Genomic DNA, 24,620 nt, shown 5'->3' with positions numbered 1-24,620 from the left:
GGGCACAGAGTCTTAGTCGCTGGACCACCAGGGAAGTCCCTCCTTTTGAATTAACTCAGAATTAACTGATTTGGGACCTTCATTACACCTGCAAAATCCCTTAACTTTTTCCTTGAAAGGTCACCTAACTATGGGAGTGGCATCCCTGACACGCACAGGTCTCCCCCCTCCCAGACCCTAGGGGAAGGGATGACCCTGGGTGTGCACCCCAAGGTGCAGGATCCCTGGAGCCCATGTTGGAATTCTGCCCACTGCACATGGCTAGCAAGTGGCGGTTCCAGTCGCCAAAGGCAGCTCTTTTTCCTCTGAAGTGTGCGCCTCTGATGCAGATGAGGCAAAGATACAAGAAACTAAGAAATGGCAGGGAAGAGGAGCAGCAACCTGGGTACTGTGCGTACAGTGCGTGCGACGTCTGGCCACCCTGGACGCTGAGTGCTCACCGTTCCCACCCTTGAAGGCAGGCCAGGTGGCCTGTATGCCTCTCTGCTTCCACACACAGTAGTGGGAGGAGCTGGGAGGAGTCTTGGGGTATGGGGATTGCAGCAGAATTCTTTCGCCATCTGATTTGAATTCTGTGTCTGGCTGGAGGAGGGAACCCAGTATAAACGCCTTCTCAAACCCCTCACCCTCGGTCACTACTGATCAGAATATAGACTTGCATGTGTGCTAAGTCCCTTCAGGCCCGTCTGACTCTTTGAGACCCTATGGACCATAGCCCACCAGGCTCCTCTATCCATGGAATTCTCTAGGCAAGAACACTGGAGTGAGTAGCCATCCATCCTCCAGGGATTCTTCCCGATCTAGGGGTCGAACCGGCATCTCTTATGTCTCCTGCGTTGGCAGGTGGGTTCTCTGCCACTAGTGCCACCTGGGAAGCCCCCAGATAAACTTACCCTTCTTATTCCTTCATCTTCAGTACCCCCCCCACCACGACCCCTACCATGAAGAAAAGCACAAAGTCAGGGATTGATGCTGCATCATTTTTTTTTTTTTTACTTTTGCCTTCTTAAAGCATGTGCTGAGCTGATGGGTGAAGCGGTTTGGCAATTAAAAAGGCCCAGCGGCTTGGGCAGCGGCAGGGGCGGAGGCCAGGTGAGGGGTTGGGGGAGACCCTCTCTCCTGGGCCAGGGAGCAGCAAAGCCCGCACTAACTTCATAAAATACAAAACTAGGGAGGGTTGAAGGTAGGAGGGAGACTTGTAAAATACAATATCTTAGGGACTGGCAATAATAAAAAATAAGGTTCATTATTTACAAACAATTTCTGTTCTTGGTCTCTGTACAGTGGAGGGGGCGGGGCAGGGCTTAGTGGGTCGGTCTGCTGATGTGTCTGTGTGTGTATGTGGTCGGGGTGGGGCAGGGAGGCAGTGGTCCTCTTGGTCATTATGAGAAAGGAGGTGGGTAACCCAGTGAGTGGTTTATCTGAGAAGGACGGATGGTTGTGGGAGGGAGTGGGTGAGAACAGAGTGGTTGGCCCAAGGGAACAGTCCAAATGTGGGGGGAGGGGGGCCCCAGTCAAGATCTGGGGCAAAGAGGGGCTGGTGGGGGATGGGGAGTGGAACCCTTTCTCCTGGGAGGGGACCCCAGGGGGCAGGGGTACGAGCCGGATCCGGGTTGGTGAGCAGGACGACCCCTCTTCTGAGTACCAGAGGGTACGCCCTGTGTCCTGGGTCTTGGCATGGCCTAGGAGAGCTTGACGGTGGTGTTGGGACCCAGATCCCTGGAGAGAGAAGAGAAGTCAGGGATGACGCTGTCCGGGAAGGACCCTCTTACCCCTCTGCAAGTTGGGTTTGGACTTGGGAGGGATGGGGCCGTGGGAGGGTGTGGCTGACAACGTGGGAACCAGGGCTGGGCGGAGGCTGGGTGGAGCCTGGGACCCCAGGAAGGGAAGGGGCCACCCACCCACCTCTCATGGAACCACTCCTTAGGGTGGGAGAAGTCAGGACCCGTGTTGTTCCCACCGACGTCCTTCGGCCAGGCCTCACTCAGGTACTTGCTGGTCTCGTGGGTGCTGTCCAGGTGGTCATGTTGCAGGTGGTCCTGGGGTCGCTGCTCCACCGGCCCCCCGGGCTTGATCTCCCAGCCATCCGGGGGCTCCACAGGCAGCAGGGCACTGCGGCCATCCTCCCACGAGCCTGCTCCCTCGTCGTAGAACAGGAGGCTCCGGGAGGGCACTGGAGAAGGAGCTCAGGGTGAGCCATGGTGCCAAGGCTCCCTCCCCGTCTAGGCTGCATTCAGGGCCCAGGGGTCAAGGACCTGGGCCCTGGACTCTTTCAGGCCTGGATCTGAATCCAGCTCAAATGATGCCCAGCTGTGTGACTGCAGGCAAGCCATGCCTTTGCTTTCACCTTTCTGAGCTTGCTCATCTGTAAAATAGGATACTAGGGGCCAACCTCCTGTCGATGCGAGGTTTAAACGAGATAACAGAGTGACTGAAACAGCACTCAGAGCAAGTTAGCGCTCCCTAAGCAGAGGGCACTGGGCTGGGGCATCTGCGAGCTGGGTTTTCATCCTACTGAACCACTCCCTTCCCGTGAGACCTTGAATAAACCTTTTCCCCATTTGAGGCCCCAGTTTACCCCTCAGGGAGATGAGGAAAAGAGAAAACACATTTGTTGGATATCTACCATGCCTATCAGACATTGTCGGCATCCTTTAACCTATATCAAATCATTAACAGAAACTCTTAGAATGAGATATTTTTAGGTCTATTTCACAAAACAGGCCATTGAGGCTCCAGGTTGTCAGGGACGTTGTCCCAGTCTAAGGACGATGCACTGAGCTGCAGACCCCGGCCCGCCTGACTCCAGGAGCCACCGGCACCCTCCTCACTCTCAGGGCCCTGACCTCAGGGTCTGCCTGAGCAGGGCCCCTGCACCTCTGCGCTGCCCCAGGTCCATGGGCCAGCCTGCTCCAGGGGTCACTTCCTCCTCTTCGCCCTGCGGGGACCCTGAGCCTGAAACCCACTGCGTTCACTCTGAGGGGCTCATTCATTCCTGCGCTCCCCTGGCTCCTCTGACTCTGCTTTTGTCCATCAACATGCCTCCCCTGCCCCCTAATCCCACTCCCCCAACTTCCATTCCTTCCTCTCCGGAGTCCCCTGTGCCTCCCATCACACAGACCCATCTGGCCTTGAGAAAACGGACATGTGCCTCTCAGGATCTTACATCCCTGCCACCCACCTCCCTTAGCGACTGCCTCTTCTCTGCTTCTCTGGCTGCTCTGGTCCAGGGAGGGGTTTTCACTCCCCACCTCTGCTTCCTCTTCCCCTAACCCTCCCCACGGCCGCTCCCTCCCCTCAAGGGCCTGCAGGCCCAACTCATTTTCCCTGCAGCATCCCTCCTTCGTGAAACTCACTCCCCCCAGATCCTTGCTCCCTCCGACCTCCCATCTGTTTCCTTTTCCTCCTCCTGCCCTGCTGGATGACTCGCTCCAGGAGGCCATGAGGGACCGTCTGGAAGTTCCTCTGGAGGTCTGTCTGAAGTATCCTCTGCCTCCGGAAATCCACCCTATTCTTTGCTGCCCCCGGGGCCGGTTCTCCCCTTGCCACTTCGTGTTGTGTCTTTTCTCTCCTCTTGTGAGCGCATCAAAAAGGGAGCGACTGCTGCTCTCGTTTAGTAAGAGCCTGCAATGTACCAGGAACTGTACCGAGAGCCTTCGTGCACCATGTCATTTCGTCTTCACAGCAAACATGCTCAATAAGCGTGGAACTGGTAACTCCCATTTTCGAGATAAGAGATTAAAATTTAGCATGCTTCAGACACATGCCCGAGGTCAGGCACTTAGCGAGTGGCAGATATGACTGACTGGGAAACTCCATGTTCCTAACAGTCCTCACAAGCCCCATGGGGTGGTAACTAGCTGAGTCCACACCACCACTCCCACGCTTCTGCCCGGGACAGACATTACCAGTGGATCTTGCCACACCTTCCTGTTGATCCTGAACGGGGCCTCAGAGTCCTTCTTAACGTGCTTCATGCAGCCACTAACATCTTATGGAAAATGGCCCTGGAGCTGAAACTCACTCGCTATCCCGGTTGTAAAGTATCGATGGTGGCTTAGCAGGTGCGCCCTACCAACCGGCACCGTAACACACGGGGCTAGGGTGGGGGCATTCCTGCTGTTCCCTAAGCCTCCTCCCCTGGCCAAGCCACTCCTGGGTGGGTTGGGAATCAGGGGCTCTGCCTTGTAGTTCTTTTTTTTTTTTTGCCTTGTAGTTCTAATTCTAGAACTAACATCAAACAAATCATAGACCCTTGGGAGAGGCCTCAGTTTCCCCATCTGCAAAATGGGAAGGTAGAATGAGACGGTGTCAGCCCCAGACCTGGCTCCTCGCTTGCGTCTGTCTTCTGCCCAGAAGTTGGGGCTGGTGTAGGGGGAGGTCAGCCCTGCTTGGGGCACTCACTCTGACTGGCGGCGTAGACGCTGTCAGTGGCCATCGGGTCTTCCTTCACAGTCTGGGAGCCAGAGGAGAACTCAGGGAGGCAGGGCACGAGGGAGCCCAGCACCAGGACAAAGCACAAGGCTGCCACCTGGCAGTGGAGAGAGTGTGGTGGGCAGAGCTGGGCCAGGGGATGGCGGCAGCCCTGGCCACCCCCAAGCCCCTCCCCCCTCCCCCCTCCGTGAGCCACTGGGGGCCAAAGGCTCATCATTTTTTCAGGAAATCTGCTCCCAGAGCCATGTGCGGGAGGAGAAGGTGGAGGCTGTCAGGCCATCTCAGCCCATTGGAGAGGGGCCACCCCAGGCAGCACTAGAAAAGAGAGGGAGTTGGCCAGTGTGGCTATCACCTCTGGGGCGGAAAGGAATCAGGAAAGGAAGGAAGGGGTAGGTGCTGGAGGAGACTGAGGCTGGGGCAAGGGATGGGGACATATCTTCACACTAGATTCCCAGCAGGATTCCCAGGAAGACTGGCCAGCACCGGGAGCTAAGAGTCACAGAGCCCAAACTAACACCTGCCTCTACTCCGGCTTTGCCACCTGATCCTGACAGCTCGAGGATCTTAGAGGGCCCGGGGGCAGTGATTAACCCGGAGGCCACAGGCTGTACAGCTACAGGGGACGAGGAAAAGGAGCAAGCAGAGGCTGTGGCCACAGCCTGGACACCCCACCAGGCATGTAGAGAGAGACAGGTCCATATTTCCCCGCATCGCCCCAGGCCCATCCCCCCGCTGGATCCTCAGGGGCTGCCTCCTCACGGTGCTTGGCCTGTCATCCCCTAGCAGGGTTCGTGTGAGTCACTACACATCCACACCGTGTCAGAACTGGTCAGGGAAGGTCATGTTCCAGAAGGTTCCATGGGCTTTGGGGAAAGAGGCGGGGGTCTGCTGGGGCCAGCGCACCGAGTGCTCTGCACACCACCCCCAGGCCCCGGAAAGCCGGCCTGCGGGGAGAGCGGGCCTCTTGCGGATCTGTGGGGATGGAACAGTGACCTACCATGAGGCAGGTCCCGGTCTGGGTGGCTGCCATCTTGTAAGGTCTGGAGATCTTGCTGGTGACCAGAGTCTGGAGTTTCTGCAGCTGCTGGAGCAGAGTCCTGAGGGGGGCACAGCGGTCACCCGGCGGCTCTGACCCAGCAGGCAGGCATCTCTGCCTCCTGGAGCTCTCCCTGGGTGCGGGTGCGGGTGAGGGCACCTGGGCTGGCTCTAGACTTGGCTTCCACACCAGGTGCCCGCTTCACTCAAGGCAGAAAAGGTCACTTCCTGCTTGGCTCCTCTGTGGCGTGGCCGGGGCACCTGGCGCCCGCTTCAAGGTGAATAGCTGGGTCACCCTGTGGGAGCTCAGAGGAGCCCCGTGAGGCTTCTTCTGGCCAAAGCGGAGGCTGGAGGCGGGCCTAGCCCACCTGGGCTGAGGTCACCTTCTTTTTCTTTAACCCCGCAGCAGCTGCAGCTAAACCGACCTTCCCTCCTTCTACCCTGAGCTGCTAAGAAGGACGCGTCTGGCAGCGGCCTGGTACATGGTGAGGAGTGAGCGTGCGGGGTGGGGGTAGCCACCATTTGTGTTAATATTGTCACGGCACGTGTAACACTTTGTTCATTTACAAATTTGTATGTCATACCACGGGGTCGCAACGAGTCAGACACGAATGAGCGACTGAACAACGACGTCAGTCTCTTTCGCTAACTGTGGGGGCTCCCTGAGGGCAGGGACTGGGTCCTCCCCAGCAAGGACTCGGCCCACCCTTGGTGAACAAATGTTGAACCATCTCTTCCCTCCCGCCCAGCCGGTCCATGGGGTTGCAGTTCCCAGAATGTACAGCAGGTGGCGAAATAGCTCCAAGGGCCTGGCCCTATTTGGGACCAGAGAGGAATCTGGGCCAGAGGTAGGGGGTGAGGGGCGAGGGCTCCCTCCCCTCTTTCCTGAGTCAGGGGGGCATTCTCCAGGTCAGTCAGGGGAGTGGCTGGATCCCGCTGGAGAAGCTGGGGGAGAAGGAAGGAAAGAAGGAAAAAGCCTTCTGTTGAGTACCTGCTCAACAGAACAGGGTGCTGTTTTAATTACTCCCAGCGAACAATTATTAAAGACCTACTGTGGGCTCATGACTGGTCACTAACAAGAATTCAGAATAACAGCAAGAAAAAAGAAGAAGGAAAGTTAACACGAAGGGAGCATTCTCAAACACCAAGGAGAGTGCTGGCCCTTTTCTTGCTAGGTCTCATCGCATCGTCACATGAATCCGGGGAGATACCACTTCCATCGTCTCCATGTCGACAGAGAAACTGGGGCCCAGAGACGCATGACAGTTTTCCCAGGATCACAAAGACAGCACCCGGAGTTGTGACTTTCTGTGGCCACCGCATGCCAGGCCCTGTGTGGGCTCCAGACTGTTTCTCAAACTTAGTCGTGCACGTGAATCGCTTAAGTGTGTTGCTGAAATGCAGATTCTGATTCAAGTTAAGTGTGGGGAGAGGCCCGAGATTCTGCACTTCTGCAAGCCCCTAGCTGATGTTGACGTGCTGGTCTGAGAAACTCACTTTGAGTAGTAAACATGTACACCGGTGCTCTAACTTCAGGGTGCCTCAGAATTACCTGGAGGGCTTGTTAACACATAGGTTGTGGAACCTTCCCCGGATTCAATAGGGCTGGCAGGAGGCCCGAGCATGAAGCATTTCTAACAAGTGCCCAGGGGCTGCTGCTGGTTTGTGTTACCTCACTTAAGCATCTCGCCAGCCGTGTCCAGTATCTAGAGTTCTGAGTGGATAAAGGAGGAAGGGAAACTGAGGGTCCCAGGCTGCAGGGCCCCTGCTTCTGGGATTTGCATTACTCTGAGCTCAGTGGCCTCTCCTCCCTCCTGCCTCCCAGAGCTATGCCAGAGCCAGCCACTGGCTGCAGAAGGGCAGGGGTCAGGGGGCACGCAGGCGGCACCACCCACCTGTTGGCATTCTCCAGCGTTTCCACCTTCTTCCACAGTTCGTTGTTCTCAGATGTAAATGTCTCCACCCTGGGGGGGCCAAGCAGGCACAGGCTCAGCGCCAGCCCCCAGACCTGGCTTCCCCCCAACTTTGGGGTCATGTGGTGTGTGGCATGCTGAATCTTAATCCCCGACCAGGATTTGAACCTGTGCCCCTTGCACTGGGAGCACAGAGTCGTAACCACTAGACCACCAGGGAAGTCTCTCTGCTGCCTGCTTTGCCCTGCCCACCAGCATCCTACTCCCCATGCCACCCCCCCACCGCCCCCGAGAGGGTGGGAGAGGAAGCCAGGTTGGGGAGCGGAGCCCAGGCCACCCGGACTGTCCTCCTGCCCCAGGCCTCTTACTTCTTTTCTAGACACTCCACGTACTCCTTCTTCTTACGGCGGCTCTCCTGGGCCGAGATCTAGAGGGGAAAGCCCCCAAATGGGAGTTGTTATTGTTCAGTCACCATGCTGTGTCCGACTCTCTGTGATGCCGTGGACCGCAGTAGGCCAGGTTTCCCTGTCCCTCACAGAGTTACCAAGCCACGTATCCAGTTCCTGGGCTCCCCAGTTTCAGGACTGGCACGGCCAGGGAAGCAGAGCCCCGCCCCCACCCCCCAGGAAGCCCCAGGGCAGGGCCAGGGTCTGCCTCACGCTTTACCTTGTTCTTGATCTTCCTCCGGACCCTCTTCAAGGCCTTCTCCTCAGCTTTGGTGAGGGGGAGTTTGGTGGGGATGGGATAGCCCTCAGCAACCAGGGTGCGCTTCTCCTCCTCTGTCAGGAGCAGCGGCCCCGACGTCCCCTGTAATTTCTGCGGCAAGGGGGACATACTAGTTAGGAACCAGACAGCCCTGCATTCAAATCTGAGCTCAGCCATTTACCCTCAGCATGACCTGGGCAAGGCACCCAGCTCACTGAACCTCAGTTTCCTCATCTGAAAAAGGGGCGGATCTGAATTAAATCCAGTAACATGTCACAAGTGCTGAGGATGTTGCTGGCAGCCTGGCATGTTAGGCCCTCAATATATTGTTGGGAAGGGCTGGTCCCTAGATCCCATTGTGGAATCCACAGCCTCAGAGCTTACTTGTCCAGGGCCCCCTGAACAGCACCCACCTCGGACACCTACCACCTCTAGACCTGAGGGGTCCCCCACCTGTCCCAGGGCTTCTGGGCCTCCTGAACTTTGCTCTGCAAACAGTGCTCCTTGGAGGCAGCCTGGGCCATCCCCCTGGAGGTCAGGAATGTCAAGTTGTAGGCCTAGCTTGGCTGCCAGAGGGTTCTGCAGGCCTCTTGGACGCTTCCCGTTTCCTATTCATCCCCAAGCACAATTAAAAGACCTTCACTCCCATCTGCGGGGCAGGCGCCTCCTGTGTTCTGATGCGGGTGGGGATCAGGCTTAGGGCTCCCCCCAGACACTGGGCTCCTCTGGCCCCAGCTGCTTACGTGAGGGGCGGTGAGGAGCGGAGAGGTGGAGATGGCCGTGGAGGAGCGGGCCACGGGCCGGACTGGGCTGGAAGGGGGCAGAGAGCGGGGGCTCTGGGAGCCATCGCTGTCGCTGCCGTGGCTGCTGGGGGGCGTCGGAGGCATCTGCAGCAGGTCCTCTGCGGGGAGCAGGAGAAGCCAGCTTAGCCGGGCGCCCCAGCTCCGGGCAGACAGAGTTCAGCACAGCGGGGGCCTAAGTCGGTCCGAAGGCATGTGGGCAGACTGCTCGGGCCTTGACCCCTATAACGTCAGGACCCCCCTCCCCCCGGACCCTAGTATGTCAGAAAGTAGAGTTGACATCCCAGAAGACAGTATCTGAGGGCCATGCCCTCTCTGACTCCACCAAGCCCAGCTCCTTTAAACCTGATTCTTGGTGGGAATTCCCTGGTGGCTCAGATGATAACGAATCCGCCTACAATGCAGGAGACCTGGGTTCCATCCTTGGGTTGGGAAGATCCCTTGGAGAAGGGAATGGCTACCCACTCCAGTGTTCTTTACTGGAGAATTCCACAGACAGAGGAGCCTGGTGTAGTCCATGGGTGGGGTCGCAGAGTTGGAAATGACTGAGCGACTAACACTAACACTCGGCAGGGATAACACAGAGGCTGGATTCTCGGGGCTCCTTTCCCTGGTGGCTCAGTCAGTAAAGAATCCACCTGCAATGCAGGAGACTGCCAGCGATGAAGGAGATCCAGGTTTGATCCCTGGGTTGGGAAGATCCCCTGGAAAAGGAAATGGCAACCCACTCCACTATTCTTGCCTGGGAAATCCCACGGACAGAGGAGCCTAGTGGGCTACAGTCCCTGGGGTTGCAAGAGTCGGACACAGGTTAGTGACTAAACCCTGACTTCATAGGGCTCAGGGTCTGTGAGCCTCCAACTTGGCAACTCCAGAAGATGACTGGAGTCTGCCCACAGCGAGACCCATGGGGATCAGACAGGGCAAATGACAGCCTCTGTCCCTTTCTTTCCATTTAACACCAGGGCGTCCATTTCCCACCTCAGGGTAACAGGGCAGCAGGCACTGAGCTTTCAGCAGACGCACCAGGAGCACTGCTCTCCCCAGCACGCCCTCCCTGCTGCCTCTCTTGGCCACAGCATCGGGAAGAAGCCTGGGCCGAGCCCAGAGGACCAAGAGCCTGGAAGGCTGCAGTCCCTGGGGTCACACAGAGTCAGACATGGCTGAGCACACGTGCACACACATGCGGGAATCTGGAGCCCACTGCACCGCAGAGCTGGGCTGAGACTGGGAGGAGGAACCACTGTGTGCTTCTAGGCTCTGCCCCCCACTGCCTCCTACAGGAGTCCCCTCTCTCTTCCTTGGCTCTCATCTGCCTCTCGTGGATGCTGTACTGTAAAGACCACTGAACTTGGAGTCAGACCCGAGTTCAAGTCCTGACTGTTGTACCCCACAACAGTGTGACCTATATTCATGTTTACTTAACATCTCCCAGCCTCACTTCCCTGTTGAACTGGGGGTGAAATGACTCCCTGTATGGAGCTGGGAGGATGCAATGGGCTAATGGATGCAACCATGCTTTATGATGTAAGGTGTTTTCACACTGGTCCCTTTCTGCTGCTGCTGCTGCTGCTAAGTCACTTCAGTCGTGTCTGACTCTGTGCGACCCCAGAGACAGCAGCCCACCAGGCTCCCCCGTCCCTGGGATTCTCCAGGCAAGAACACTGGAGTGGGTTGCCATTTCCTTCTCCAGTGCATGAAAGTGAAAAGTGAAATTGAAGTCGCTCAGTCGTGTCCGACTCTTAGCGACCCCATGGACTGCAGCCCACCAGGGTCCTCCATCCATGGGATGGTCCCTTTCTACCTCGAGTTAATTCTGTCTTCTCTCAGAGACTGTTGTGAGTAACTTGAGGGTGAAACTTGGGCCTTATTCATCTTCCTAAACCTTGTGGTGGTTAGTCCAGGGCCTGATACACAGTTGATGCTTAATCAGTGTTGGATGAATGAATGAGGTGGGACTGGAAAGATAAAGTTAGTCCTCTCTCCTGCTCAATCCAAGAAGCTCCCTCTGTCCTCTCCTGTCAGGTCTGGGGAGGTGTTTCCTGGGATCTGTCATCTTTAACCCACAACACAACCGTATAATTAGTGGTTTATCTGTGACCCTCACTACTGTGTGAGCTCCTTGGGTACAACGACTGTTTTCTTTCTGTGCATCCCCAGTTCCTGCAACTAGGAGAGGCCCAATGTACTCTTGTTGGATGGGTGGATGAATGGATAGCTGGAAAAATGGACGGATGGACAGATAAATGAGTAAATGGATGAATGGATGGATGAGCTGATGGCTACGGAGAGGACCTCAGTTAGTGAATGATGGGAGGGGAAACTGGAAAACAGGGTGAGAAGCTGGTGATAACAGTGACGAAAGCTGTAGAATGAGCAGGAAGGGCCTGGAGAGGCAGGGAACGGGCACAGAAGGGAGGAGAGGCTGTTATGGGGAGAAAAGGGATGTGTCGAGGAGACAGGGGCTGAACCGAGGGGTAAGGAATGCGGTCTGTCCAAGACTGGAGACGAAGAGCCCCTCTCCAGACACACTCACCTGGTGTCACTTTGAGGAACTGGTTCACCTCCTGGGGCTCGGCTTTGATCACTGGCAGCTGAGTCATCTCTCCTGGGGCCTGAGGAAGAGGCAGGGCTCCGTCGTCAGCTGCTCCGGGGGCCTGTCCCCACCAGGCCTGCCAACTTCCCTCCCTCCCTGAGCCCGGGGAGGGGGGGGTCTGCCCTACAGCATTAAGAAAGTAGCTGGGCTCAGGGTTCCAGGCATATCCCAGAGGGAGCAGAGGCAGGTTCTTATGCCTCAAGCAGAAGGCAAGTCAGGCCTGAGGGACGAGAGTGGTGGCCAAGGAACATCGTTTAGCTCCCGAGTTCAGGGAAGAAGGGCTTCCTGTGGCCTCGGGGCCAGGACTGTCTTTTTTGGAGGGGGTGACCCTATACCGACTGTGAACACCATGCAGGCCTGGGTGTGTGGGTTGCCATGAGACCCACATAATGTGATGTCTGGCAGATCACACTGCCAGATACACTGCCAGACTCCCTGAACGGTAATCACAACGCTGACGAAGGAGGCATTAGAGAAAGGTCCCCGAGCGTCCCTGAGCAGCTGAAATCTGAGTCCTGAAGTAGAAACAGCAGTATTCCAGATACAGGGTGGGGCAGGACGTGGGTGAGGGGAAAGGCACTCCACGTGGAGGAAAAAGCATCTGCGAAAGCACAGCGCCCAGACAGAGCCCGGCTAGATCCGGAAACGGTGCGCACAGAGGGCGTCCAGAGTGTAGCCTGTGTCAGAGGCGTGGTGGCGAGACACAGACCAGAAGACCTGGGGAGAGGACGTGGCTCCCCTGAGCCCAGCGCCTAACTTCCATGACCTTGGCTCCACGGCCATCCTGTCTTCCCTTCCTGCTCTGGGGAGGCCTCAGGAGTCGCAGAGCCAGCCCTGAAGATGGTCCCCAAAGATCCTCTCTGTCTGCAGCCAGCCCTGAACCCTCCAGTCCCTGGTGGAGGAGGAGGGATTGCCCTTTCTTGCCTAGGTGTGCAGGCTAAGTCGCTTCCGTCATGTCTGACTCTTTGCGACCCCAGGCTCTCTCGCGTCCATGGGATTCTCCAGGCAAGAATGCTGAAGTGGAGTGGGTTGCCATTTCCTCCTCCGGTGGATCTTCCCGACTCAGGGATCAAACCCGTGTCTCTTACATCTCTGGCACTGTCAGGCAGGCTCCTTATGCTGCTGCCACCTGGGAGGCCTTGGGTCACGTGCGTTTTGAGCGGGTGAGCCATGTGGCCAGCAGGGGGCAGTGCCAGCCAAACCCTGACTCAAGGGATTCCAAGAGCTTCCCGGTGACTTCAGTGGTAAAGGATGCTCCTGCCAATACATGAGATGGGGCTTCGCATCCCTGGGTGGGGAAGATCCCCTGGAGAAAGAAATGACAACCCACTCCGGTATTCTTGCCTGGGAAATCCCATGGACAGAGGAGCCTGGTGGGCTAGTCACAAAGAGTCGGACACAACGTAGCAACTAAACAACAACTCGTGTTTTAGACGCAAGAGTAGGAGCCCGTTAGCCATAATTCAAGCTCCCATTTTACAGAGAAGGAAGCTGAGGAATGAAGAAGGAAGGCACCGTGCCCACAGCACAAGTGGGAGCAGAGCCGGGACCAGGCAGGGCCTCTCCCAGGCACCGGGAGTCTGGGCCTCACGGCCCCAGAAGGGTCTTCAGAGGTCTGCTTTGGTTCTATAGCTGAGCGACGGTATCTAGACATTCATGGGGGGAAGGCCGGCCTGCGCGTGTAGGTTAAACATATTCATCTCATGAATATAAACAATGGAAATAGGGTATAATTTTTATATTTCCATTTAGGTGTTTCTTCATTTTTAAAAATCTGGACACTGAGAAAATTAAGTGGCCTGGGCTGTCTCCTACCCTGAGACCCTGGATGGGGTCCCCGACACCCAGCCCTGCCTGGGTCCCTTCGTCTTCTTCCGTACACAGCGAGGGCCCCTGTGGTCTGAGTCTGTTCTAGGTTGGTGAAAGGGTGGCCCAAGGTGGGGGCAGAGACAGAGTCTGGAGACTCCTAAGGGCCACGCTGCTCCCTGCTCAGAGCCCCAGGGTGCCCAGGGTTTCGGATGGCCCTTCCTACAGAGATCCAGCCCCCCTCCTCCCGCCCTCAGCCCCTGTAAACAGACCCCAGGCTCACCTGGTGGGGGACGGGCAGCCTGGTCAGGGGGCTGAGGCCCAGCAGTGGGGTGGTGGCCATGGCGGCGGCGGCAGCCATGGCTGAGGAGGCGGCCAGAGGGTCCACGGGCAGCTCTGGGCTCTGTTCCTGCTTCACCATGACTGAGCACAGTTTGTGCCCCAGCACCCACGCTCCATGTTCCATATCTAGGGAAGGGGGCAGGACCCAGGCTCAGGTGACTCCCAGAGCAGAGGGCTCGGCCCCTCTTCTGGCCCCTTGCTGGACACGGCCGTGGAGGGATGTTAGGGTACACCAGGAAGCAGGAAGGGAAGGGCATGGGGGGCGGCGCTGCTGAGGTGGGAGGGCAGAGTGGGCTGGGCCCAGAACAGATGGAGGCCTCTTCTTCATTCAGCAGTTTACAGAGTGGGCTTGAACAATAGACCCCTACCGCCTGGCTGTGTGACCTTAGGCAAGGTGCTTAACCTCTCTGAGCCTTAGCTTCCTTACCTGTAAAAGTACTGGTCAAGAAGTAAATGTTCAACAAATGGCAGCTATTGTGAATACGATTACATTTATTTGGCAAACATCTAATGAGTGCCATGCTAGGTGCTGGGGGTCTGGAGAGAGTCACGAGCAGTTTAGCGCGGTTAGAACACAAAGATGGAGTCAGAGAGGCCAGCAGGGATGGGTCGGCCTTGGAGGCTGGACTTGGAGCTGTGACTTTGTCCTAAAGGTAATGAGGAGACACTGAAGGGTTTTAAGCACACTTGGGTCTGTGAGGTTAAAAAAGATCACTCTGCCTCTGTGTGCAGACTGGACTGACCGCAGGCGAGATAGAGGCGGTGAGACCCTCAGGAGGCTGTTTCCGGAGAGAGGAAACGAGGCACGTGCTAAGGCAGTGGCTGCAGGGGTGGAGAAGAATATACTGGAGGCAAGATAAGAAGGAAGACTCCACGGGGCCATCTGGTGCCTGGATGGGACAGTGGGTGACGCTCAGGCTTCCCAGGGCAGCGTCCACCTCCTGCCCACCTCGTGGGCCTCTTGGCCTCACCTGGGCCACAGGGCTGCAGGGCGTCACCCCCTTTCCTGATGGGTGCCTACAGTCCTCCTCTCCAAGTCAGCTCTGCTGCTGGTGGCCCCAGCACCTGGCTCGGGTGAGGCTGAGGTCTGAGGAGCCAGCACAGAGGGACTAGAGGGACCGGAGGCTCTGAGGCCCGTTATGGGTGGGGAGAAGGGTCAGCAGCTGCCTGATCCCACCTCTGAGGCCAGGCCCCACCCTGCAGGGAGCCTGAGGGCCCCCGCCCCTGGGCTCCAGGAACACCCACAATCTTCCCAAATTACAGGGCCAGCCTGCCGGCCTCCGGGAAGCTGCCCCCTGCAAAGGACCCACAGACAAATTGCTCTAAAAATAGACTTGGGGTGGCGAGGAGTTGCCGGGCTGGGAAGCGGTCCACCCCACATGCTGCCCTTCCCCAGGCTGGGGTCCGCTGCCCCACTGAGGTGACCTCCAGATGGCAGGGCTGAGGTCAGGGCATGTAGGGACACTGTTGGGACCTCCACAGCCACGAGCCCTGGAGCCTCTTAAAGCCCCAGCAGGTGTCCCTGCCCTCAAGCGGGGGGATGGGGCAGGGTATAAGGGCCTGTCTCTGCCCTTGGGGAATCTCAAAGACCCTCAGAAGCAGCTCACACATCGAGCACTGGGACCGATTCCAAGCTCTCGATGCATATGAATTTGTGTATTCCTGCCATCAACTCTGGGGGCCAGAACTGCTCTTCTGTCCACTTAATAGATGAGAAAATTTAAAAACTCCACTCAAGACCATTGTCCTCTGAAGGGAAGGGAACCCTGTTCATGGTTCTAGCCACTATCGTCTTAATAGGACTTTATATACACAATGAAATAGCCACAAATTATACATATGGAGATAGTGAAGGACAGGGAAGCCTGGTGTGCTGCAGTCCATGGAGTTGCAAAGAGTCAGAAACACTTAGAGACTGAATAACAACAAATATATATATAGATACACACACATAAATATATTTATATAGGGACGTCCCTAGTGGCTCAGACAATAAAGAATTCACCTGTGACGCGGGAGACCTGGGTTCAGTCTCTGGGTACAGAAGATCTCCAGGAGAAGGGAATGGCAACCCACTCCAGTATTCTTGCCTGGAGAATTCCATGACAGAGGAGCCTGGCGGGCTACAGTCCACAAAGTCTGGAACATGGCTGAGTGACTATCACTTTCACTTCCGTATATTATATATATGAGCCAGAATTCTCAAGCTATTTATGTCTTCATTTGATAATTGAGATTCAGAGAAGTAAAGCAACTTGTTCAAGGTCACACAGTAGCTGGTAGAGGCACCGGGATGCACACCAAAGCCAGTACCCCTTACTGCCCCTTAAGGCTGGCAAGTGTGGTGCTGGCAAGGGTATGAGGTTTAGAACCAGGGGGCCTGCTTGCTCCCAGGTCCCTGCTCTGCATTTTACTATGTGTGAGACCAAAACAACTCAGCTTTCCTGAAGTCTCATTTTCCTTACCAGACAAATAGGGAGTATGATTAAAGTGACTCTGACCTCACCTGTGAGTTGTGAGAAATAAACGAAATAATTAACAGGAAGGCACTTTGTAGACTGGACAGTGCTATCGAAACGTTTACTGTTATTCCCATTTGAGATGAAGAAACTGAGGCTTATAAAGGCTGAGTCCAGGATCACCCAGCCAAACAGGAAGGAGCCAGCACCACCTGTATCTGAGGAAACACCCAAAGAGACCATTTCTAGGGAGGGTGCAGGCTGGCCTTCTCGAATGTTGATCGCCTGAGAGGAAAGACTCAAAGGGTCCTTTGCATAACAGGGGAAGAGGTGGGCAGAGGAGAGCTTTAGGGAACTCTGCCTTCCGGAGTAGAAGTAGGTGGGGTGCGGGTGGCTCTCCCAGGTAACGTCTCAGAGGACTGCACAGTGGGAGGAGGTGGTAAGGTTCTAGAGTCTTGGTAACTTGTTCATATGTACTGTTTAATCCTCCCCACCCCAGCCCCTCAGCTATTTCATCTAAGACTGGTTCTCGGACCTAAGCATCAGTCGGTGTCACCTGGAAGGCTGGACCCTCCCCACAGGGTTTCTGATCTGGCAGGTTTGGGTGGGACCCAAGAAACTGCATTTCCATCGAGTTCCCAGGTGATGCTGCTGGTCTGGGACCTGCCCCTTTGCACATCAAGTCAGTGGAAGAGCCTCTTGACAAGGGCCCTTCTGGGTTGGACTTGAGGAAGAGCTGAAACACGGAGGACGGTCTCCCTTGAGAGGTGGCTGTGAGTGGCTTCTCTGGGTCTGGGGTCCTGGGCCCTGCCACCCCTTCTTACCTTGGGTGGTGTCTTCCATCTTGATGGGCACGACGGGGCTCTGAGGCGCCGAGTCACCGCTCAGGGAGTAGCTGTGCTCAGCCTGGATGCCCGGCGTGGGGGAGTCCAGTTCCATGTCCAGGAGAGGGCTCTTCTCGTCCAGCACAGGGTCATCAAAGAAACTGCTGAACAGGTCGTTGGAGAAGTCCTCCATGTTCTCTGCAAAGTGGTCCAGGTGCTCGGGGAAGTGCTAGGGGAGGAAGAGGGGGGAAGAGGGGGTCAGCTTATCCACCATGGTCCCCGTGTCAACAACAAAAGGGCGCTTGCCAAGGCTATTTGCCATCTGGCCACCCACTCCAGGATTCTCGCTTGGAAAATCCCATGGGCAGAGGAGCCTGGTGGGCTACAGTCCATAGGGTCACCAAGAGTTGCACATGACTGAGCAACTAATGGAGAAGGCAATGGCACCCCACTCCAGTACTCTTGCCTGGAAAATCCCATGGACGGAGGAGCCTGGTAGGCTGTAGTCCATGGGGTCGCTAAGAGTCGGACACGACTGAGCGACTTCCCTTTCCCTTTTCACTTTCATGCATTGGAGAAGGAAATGGCAACCCACTCCAGTGTTCTTGCCTGGAGACTCCCAGGGACGGGGGAGCCTGGTGGGCTGCCGTCTATGGGGCTGCACAGACTTGGACACGACTGAAGCGACTTAGCAGCAGCAGCAGCAGAGCAACTAAACCACCATCTTGGGGAGGGAGGAGGGAGGAGGGTTCAGGATGGGGAACACATGTATACCTGTGGCGGATTCATTTTGATATTTGGCAAAACTAATACAATTATGTAAAGTTTAAAAATAAAATAAAATTAAAAATAAACAAATAAACCACCATCTGTGGAGACTGAACGCTGTGCTACTGCAGCTGTTGACCTTTGACACGCCCTGACGGGAGTTCAGGGAGGAGAATCAGGCACTCTACGCTCCAGAAAAATGAGTGACACAGGTCCTTAGAGAGTTAGATATTTTCAGCAACTGATTTCATGATCCCAGTCCTTGCATCTCCTCGTATCTAGACAAGCACTAAATCTCTTCATTGGGGACATCAGCGCCTCGTGACTAGCAGAACACCTTTTGTAAGTTAAGTACTGGATTGCATGGAACGCCCCCTTCACCAGAATCATATGCATTGATCTTCCCCCACATCCTCTTTGGAGCAGTTTCTCAGAACTGTCTGAGGTGCTGTCTCCTGGGCTACAGTCCTCATTTTGCCCCCAAATAAAATTTAACTCCCAACTCTCCTGTTGTGCATCTTTTTTAGTCAACACCTGCAACCTCCCCATCACTCTTCCCACTGAAAGCGTGTACCTCAGACGGGGACGTGAACCCCTGTGGCCAGGATCCCACAGTTGCAGCATGAGGGATCTAATTCCCTGACCAGGAATTGAACCCGGCCCCCTGCATTGGGAGCTCGGGGTAATCTTAGCCGCTGGACTACCACGTAAGTCCCCCAACTATCATCCTTTCTATCTCTACTGTTACTGCATCACCACATTACCGTCACCACCACCTCCACTGATGTCCCCAACCTCTCTGCGGTATCCTCAAGGTTGTGCCCTGGATGGTGTGAAAGAATCCAAGCGATAGGACACGTGGCTATAATTCTGGCCCTGTGACCTTGGTCAAATCGCTTAGATTGCCCAAGCCTGCTTCTCAGCCCACTCTACTTCCATCACAAGAGGACTAAGGAACTAAGTACTAAAGAATAACTCTACCTCCGCCAGCAAGGTTGCATTCCGAAGGCGTTATCAGTGACTTTTGTATTCGATTCTCTTTTGCTGGAATGCAAGGTGGGGAGATTATCGAGGACTCTGCTCCCCTCAATGGATATGAGTTTGAGCAAACTCCGGGAGATAGTGGAGGACAGAGGAGGCTGGTGAGCTGCAGTCCTTGGGATCACAGAGTCGGACACAACTGAGTGACTGAACAGCTGCTCCCCTCATCGGTAGGGTCCTCACTTGTCCTCATGCCTCCAGTGTTTCCGTTTTCCCAGACATTCTTTCTGCCAAGAGATCAGGCCCCAGGGCCGTTATCACTTGGTTTGAATCCTGGCCCTGACGCTCCTCGCTATGACTCAATGCTGTTCAGACTGCAGGGGGTGACTCAGTAGTGGGTTGTGAAGCAGGTCATGACCAGAATTTAAGGAAAAAGAAAACAGAACAAAATAGATTAGAAAAATACCAGGGTGTGCTGCACATAGGGAAGTTAAATACGTGGTAAATTTTTATCTCAGTTATGGGTGTGTGTATGTTCATGAGAAGGATGTAAAATATATTTCTCAGAAACAAAATAGTCTGAAAAATACTGGTCTCTGTGATCCTAGGAAAGTTGATCAATGTTTCTATGCTTCATTTCCTCCTTTGTACAGTGGGGGTGATAATAATTCTTATCTGCTAGGGTTATTGTGAGGATTAAACAAGTTAATATATGTAAAGCACTTAGAATAGTTCCTGGTACATAGTAATTACTCAACAAACCTCTTATTAATAAAGCATCCAGCAGTAGCTGGTACATAGGAAGTTCTTGTTTTTTCTCTCTGCTGCTGCTGCTGCTAAGTCACTTCAGTCGTGTCCGACTCTGTGTGACCCCATGGACGGCATCCCACCAGGCTCCCCTGTCCCTGGGATTCTCCAGGCAAGAACACTGGAGTGGGTTGCCATTTCCTTCTCCAATGCATGAAAGTGATAAGTGAAAGTGAATGTCTCAGTCATGTCTGACTCTTAGCAACCCCATGGACTGCAGCAAATTATAAATATGTAAGGACACGTTAGTATTCTTCATTTTTCTTTTTTTGGCCGCTCTGGGCTGCACGTGGGATCTTAGTTCCCCAGTCAGGGATCGAACCCACCCTTCTGCCCCCTCCTGCAATGGCAGCCATAGAGTCTTAACCACAGGGAAGCCTCCTGTTCATTCGTTTTTCACTGACTGAATGAATTTGCTGGGGTTTTGCTTCTGACCCTGGGGGTCCCAGCTGGTGAATGGGTAAGAAGCTTTCTGGCCTGGAATAATTGGCACTTGTCCTAGTCTGGAAGGGATGATCAGAAAAGCCCTTGATGTAAGAATAAGATTCAGGGGGTCAAGACTTTTAACTCTTAGCTCACTCATTGCTAAGTTAATTCACTTTTCTAGGCCTCAGTTTCCTCATCTGTAATGGGGAAAATAATAGTTCCAACCTCATAGTGTTTTTATGAGGATCAAATATGCATTAGGTGCTTAATGCTACCCTCATAGGATTATGAGGATAAAGTGAGGAAATGCATAAAACACATGTATCCAAATAACATACAAATACATCTGCACAGTAGTCCTATAACACTGAGAACAGGGCCTAGTATGCAGTGGGTGCTCAATAATTGCTGTTTTACGAAAACCCTAACCCTGGGCCTGAGGTGAACTGAGCCTGGAGCCAATGCGGGGAGGTGGTTTGGTCCTCCCCCCCAAATCAGAGAATCCAGGATAAAATGAGTTCACAAATCCATTGACTTAAGCACTCTCACCTCTCCCCAGCTTGTCAGAACTTAAGATCACTAGCCTGCATTTGTCTTGCGATGTTAACTTTCCAAAGCGCTTTCATAGGCACCGTCTTATATAATCCTCACAACTATCCAAAGAGACAAGGAAGTTGCATATCTACATTTGGAAGATAGGGAAACTGAGGCCCAGGGAGCCAAGGAGAGCAGTGAAGGGTCCACAACCCGCCACCACCCAGTCCTTCCCCAATGGCACTGGACTTTCCCCTGGTCAGGAATTGCTCATCTGCTGGACTGTGAACTCCCTGAGCTAGGGTCTGCACTTGTTCACCTGCTGGGTCCCAGCCCCTGGCCCAGGACAGACACTCAACACCTGGTGGAGGGATAGGGCCTTGTACCCCAGAGGGCAACACCACCAGTATGTCAATGATCCATCAATGCCTGGGGTGAGGTAGTACCTGGAGGTCAGAGGCTGAACAAGTCTCTAAGAATAATAATGATCCCAGCCGAAGGCCATCCACCAGGCACAACGCCCCCCAAACACACAGTCAGTCACAGGTTGTACGGTGCGGGCCGCACCTCCGGCGGGGTCTGGGCCAGCCCAGCTGGGGGCGCCCTCTCTCTCTCTTTCCTTTTCTTTCTCTCTGGGTCTCTCAAAGGCCTGGTGTGGGGCCCAGTGGGAGAGGGCTGTGAGGAGCCCAGTGAGTCAGCTGTTAAGGTATTTCTTCAGCAGCTGCGTCTCAGGCGATAAGGGTTTGCCAAGCCCTTTTCCGGGGCCTGGGAGAGGAGAGAGGCTTCCTCCAGTCTGGGCCAGGGTCCCTCAAGGATTCAGCTCCATGCAGACAAGCCAGTCCTTCTCAGAGACCCCTTATGGGGTGCCCATAGGGAACCTGCTGAGGGAGCTCAGTTGGCCCCACTTTGTGAGTGGCCCCCACCCACCTGCTGGAGACAGCAGCCAAGGCCCAGCCCGACAGAGCTTCCAGAGGGTGGGAGCCAAGTGGAAGGGGAGGGCAGCCAAGGGTCAGGCAGTAGAGGGGGCAGGGGACACTCAGAGAACCAGGGCTTCCTTGCTCGGGACTTCCCCGTGTGCTGGGTGGACCTCCGGTGGCGACGGTGGGCATGTCCCATCACCCCTGTTTCTATCTGATGCCTGGCCTCTCAGCCAGTTATGGTTTACACCATTAATTTAGAGGCAGAAGGGACCTGAGAAAACCCATGGTCCACGCCCCCTCTCCCACTTGCTAATGAGGAAGCTGAGGTCCAGAGAGGGACCTATCATCGTCACATAGTGAGGCGGTGATGTTGAGGGAGGGGTTACCAACAGCTCCGGGGCTGCGCAGGAATAGCGGAGCAACTTCTTCTTGACCTCTTCTCTTCCTCTGTAACCACCTTCCCCACCCCCAACCCCAGACGGCCCCCTCTGGAGATCTCAGGCCTCCTCCTAAGCTCCAGCAAGACTCCTTGTCCCGCCTCCCTACGCCCCAAAAAACTACAACCAGCTCGTCCTCCAGTTCACACACAGAAAGTTCAGGTTTCAGACACGACAGGGGTGGGAGGCAGGATCCTACCTACTGTTCTGAGGGGTACGGAGTTCTACTGGGGGTGAGCGTTCTTATGGGGGTGCCTTTCCAAGCAACCAGGGTGGGAAGCCAGAGAAGGAAATATTATTTGTTTCCCTCCTTGTTAAAAGACTTTTTCCAAGAGTCTTGCCAACATAAGCTCCCTCTCGGCGGCCACGCGCAGCCGGCGCCGGTTCCACTCTCTTGGAGGACAGGTCCCGAGCTCTCGGGGCTCGAGGTCCCGCACACCCCTCCCTGTAGGCAGCATCTCCTCCCGAGACCAGTTCTCAGCAGCCGGCCCTTTAAGATTAAAGAAGGACCAGGTCCTGCCTGCCGAGCGTTGGCCCAAGGGAAGTTAACGCGGGTGCGCGGGGGGCCGCCCCGTGCCGGAATCCAGCCTTCTCATTGGTCAGATCTGCGGAGGTCTGGGCCAATGGGAGGAGGCTGCGCGAGGCCTGCCGCAGGAGCGGCGGCAAGGAGGTGGGAGGAGAACCCGGCCTTTGCGGGGGAGGGTCCTCGGCCTCCGCGGATGGCGCGGGCAAGATAAGGGCGGATTGTATGGATTGGGTCTGGTTTTGCGTCCCTGCCTGCACCTGGGGCAGAGGCAGAGACGGCCCATCTGAGCTTGCCCATGGGCCTGGCAGTCCTACGGTGCCGAGTCCCTTATCAGTTGGCCTGGCCTCAGCGCCGCACGGGGAAGTGAAGACGGAGGGGGTCTCCTCGGACATCTCCAGCTCGAAAAAGGGAGGCTGGATCCCAACTCTTAACTTCCTTCGCAGCTCTTCCAGCTCCTTCTTTCCCTCCTGGAGTCATCCTAGCTTGGGGCTCACTGATGGGAGCGGGGTCTCTTTCCCTGGGAGAGGTGGGAGGCGAGACACTCCTGGGGCGGTAATAGCGCCGTCTGAGGTTCCTCTTGGTTCCCCAGCTTGAATTCCTTCTAGAGAGTCGATGCAGAGCGAGGGGAAAGCTCTGGGGGCGCGGCTGTCCGCTGAGGATGTGTATGGGAAAGGAGTCTCCCCCACTCAAGCTGCCGCAGCCTCAGAGCGCCCCCTTCTCTCAGGCCCCCTAGAACGTCGGCGTGGCTGCGCCCCCATCACGGGCTTCTGCCCCTCCCCCGGTCCAGGCTGATGCAGTCTGTTTGGGGAAAGGAGGGAGGAGACCGGAGTGGGTCCAGGCTGAGCTGTGGGATAAGGATTGGGGGGGGGGGGGGGGGCGGGGAATGCCGAGCCCGGACATTCCTTCCGAGAGAGTGAGCTCTGCTGAGAGACGGGAGGAGAGCCCTTCCCCTCCCCCGCAGGCTACCCCCCTCATACATTCCCGGACGGTTACTTGCCTCGTGGTCACTAGAAAATTGCCCCCATTTCAAGCTGAGGGGCCACCAGTCTGAGTCACTGTTGTGCCCTGTGTGGGGGTGGGGTGGGGGTAGGGTCAAGAGAGAACAGGGAGGGGCTTGGGGAAGGGAGGTGGGCCCCTGGGTACACAGTTGTCAGACAGGCCCTCCCAGCCTTTTAGCATCACCCTCCAGTCATTTGACTTCCCTGATGGCTCAGACAGTAACCAGTCTGCTTGCTGTGCAAGAGACTCCGGTTCGATCCCTGATTCGTGAAGATTCCTTGGAGGAGGAAATGGCAACCCACTCCAATATTCTTGTCTGGGAAATTCCATGGACAGAGGAGCCTGGTGACCGAGCGACTAGCACACATTCATCCAGTCATTTGAGGGGAGGGGGCTGCAGGTGAGACCCAGGCATCCTCCCAGAGCTAGACTGGAAGGCTGCCCTGGACTCAGACTCAGGAGACCCCAGTTCAAGATCCAGCTGTGCTCTGAGATCTGGGCAGGCACAGGTGGTGCCTTCTGTCCAGGCCTGTTTCCCCTGTGTTCCTATTAAGGCAGGGATGGCAGGCACAGGGTGAAGTGGACTAGTCCTCAGAAAGTGGGCTCTTTTCCTCTGCCCTGGCCTCTCTGGGGATCATGAAGGGATGGAGCCAGTTTTCCTCGTCCCTGGAGCCAGCCCCTCCCTGAGCCTTCCTGGCAGGGTATGGGGGGTGAAGGGAAGCACATTGTTCCAAGCTCCAACCTCACTCTCATCCCCCATTCCCCACAGGCCCCGGGAAGGCAGCTGCTGAGGTTTCATATTTTCCCCCTACCGAACGAACTCTTCACCACAGAGCCCAAGTCCAAATAAGCAGAAACGCTTCCCTGTGTGTGTGTGTGTGCGTGCGCGTGCATGCGTGTACGCGTGTGCACATGCTACACAGATGTGGGCTGTGAGGTTCCTTCTTACACAGGGAAACCCCACCTCCCTGACACCACGCAGCCCGAGATCCCTACCCGTAGACACATTCAGACTGCTCTCTATACAGCACGGCACAGGTGCTGTTGGATCAATACACATACCCTCTCTGGGCTCACACAGGCTGACACCGGCAGCCACTAAGACAGAACCAACAAGGACACACTCCTCATATGTGATCAGATAGACATAGACTCCCATGCGCACACACACACGTGTGGTCACCCCAGTCACGGTCACTGACGTGCTCATGCACATTCTTACAGGAACACATACAACATCTCACACCACCACAGAACCGAATGCTGACTGTGCCAAGCCACACGCCTGAGTCATGTGACCCCCCAGTG

The 24,620-nt window shown here is 55.6% G+C and overlaps 1 protein-coding gene across 1 annotated transcript in view; it reads right to left on the bottom strand.

Moving 5' to 3' along the window:
- Positions 1-1,539: 1,539 nt before the first annotated feature.
- Positions 1,540-24,620, bottom strand: part of CREB3L1 (cAMP responsive element binding protein 3 like 1) — a 36,697-nt gene continuing 13,616 nt past the window's right edge. The window contains exons 2-12 of the mRNA XM_055546973.1: positions 16,915-17,143; positions 13,573-13,757; positions 11,424-11,502; positions 8,831-8,988; positions 8,049-8,198; positions 7,751-7,809; positions 7,365-7,433; positions 5,432-5,531; positions 4,405-4,531; positions 1,906-2,173; positions 1,540-1,719 (exon numbers count right to left, since the gene is read on the bottom strand). Of these exons, the coding sequence (XP_055402948.1) occupies positions 1,683-1,719; positions 1,906-2,173; positions 4,405-4,531; positions 5,432-5,531; positions 7,365-7,433; positions 7,751-7,809; positions 8,049-8,198; positions 8,831-8,988; positions 11,424-11,502; positions 13,573-13,757; positions 16,915-17,143 (1,461 nt within the window). The 3' untranslated portion in view covers positions 1,540-1,682. The remainder of the gene's footprint in view (positions 1,720-1,905; positions 2,174-4,404; positions 4,532-5,431; positions 5,532-7,364; positions 7,434-7,750; positions 7,810-8,048; positions 8,199-8,830; positions 8,989-11,423; positions 11,503-13,572; positions 13,758-16,914; positions 17,144-24,620) is intronic.

This window comes from Bubalus kerabau, chromosome 15 (assembly GCF_029407905.1).
Source record: "Bubalus kerabau isolate K-KA32 ecotype Philippines breed swamp buffalo chromosome 15, PCC_UOA_SB_1v2, whole genome shotgun sequence".
Taxonomy (NCBI): Eukaryota; Metazoa; Chordata; class Mammalia; order Artiodactyla; family Bovidae; genus Bubalus; species Bubalus kerabau.
This window is presented reverse-complemented; position numbering and strand designations above follow the sequence as displayed.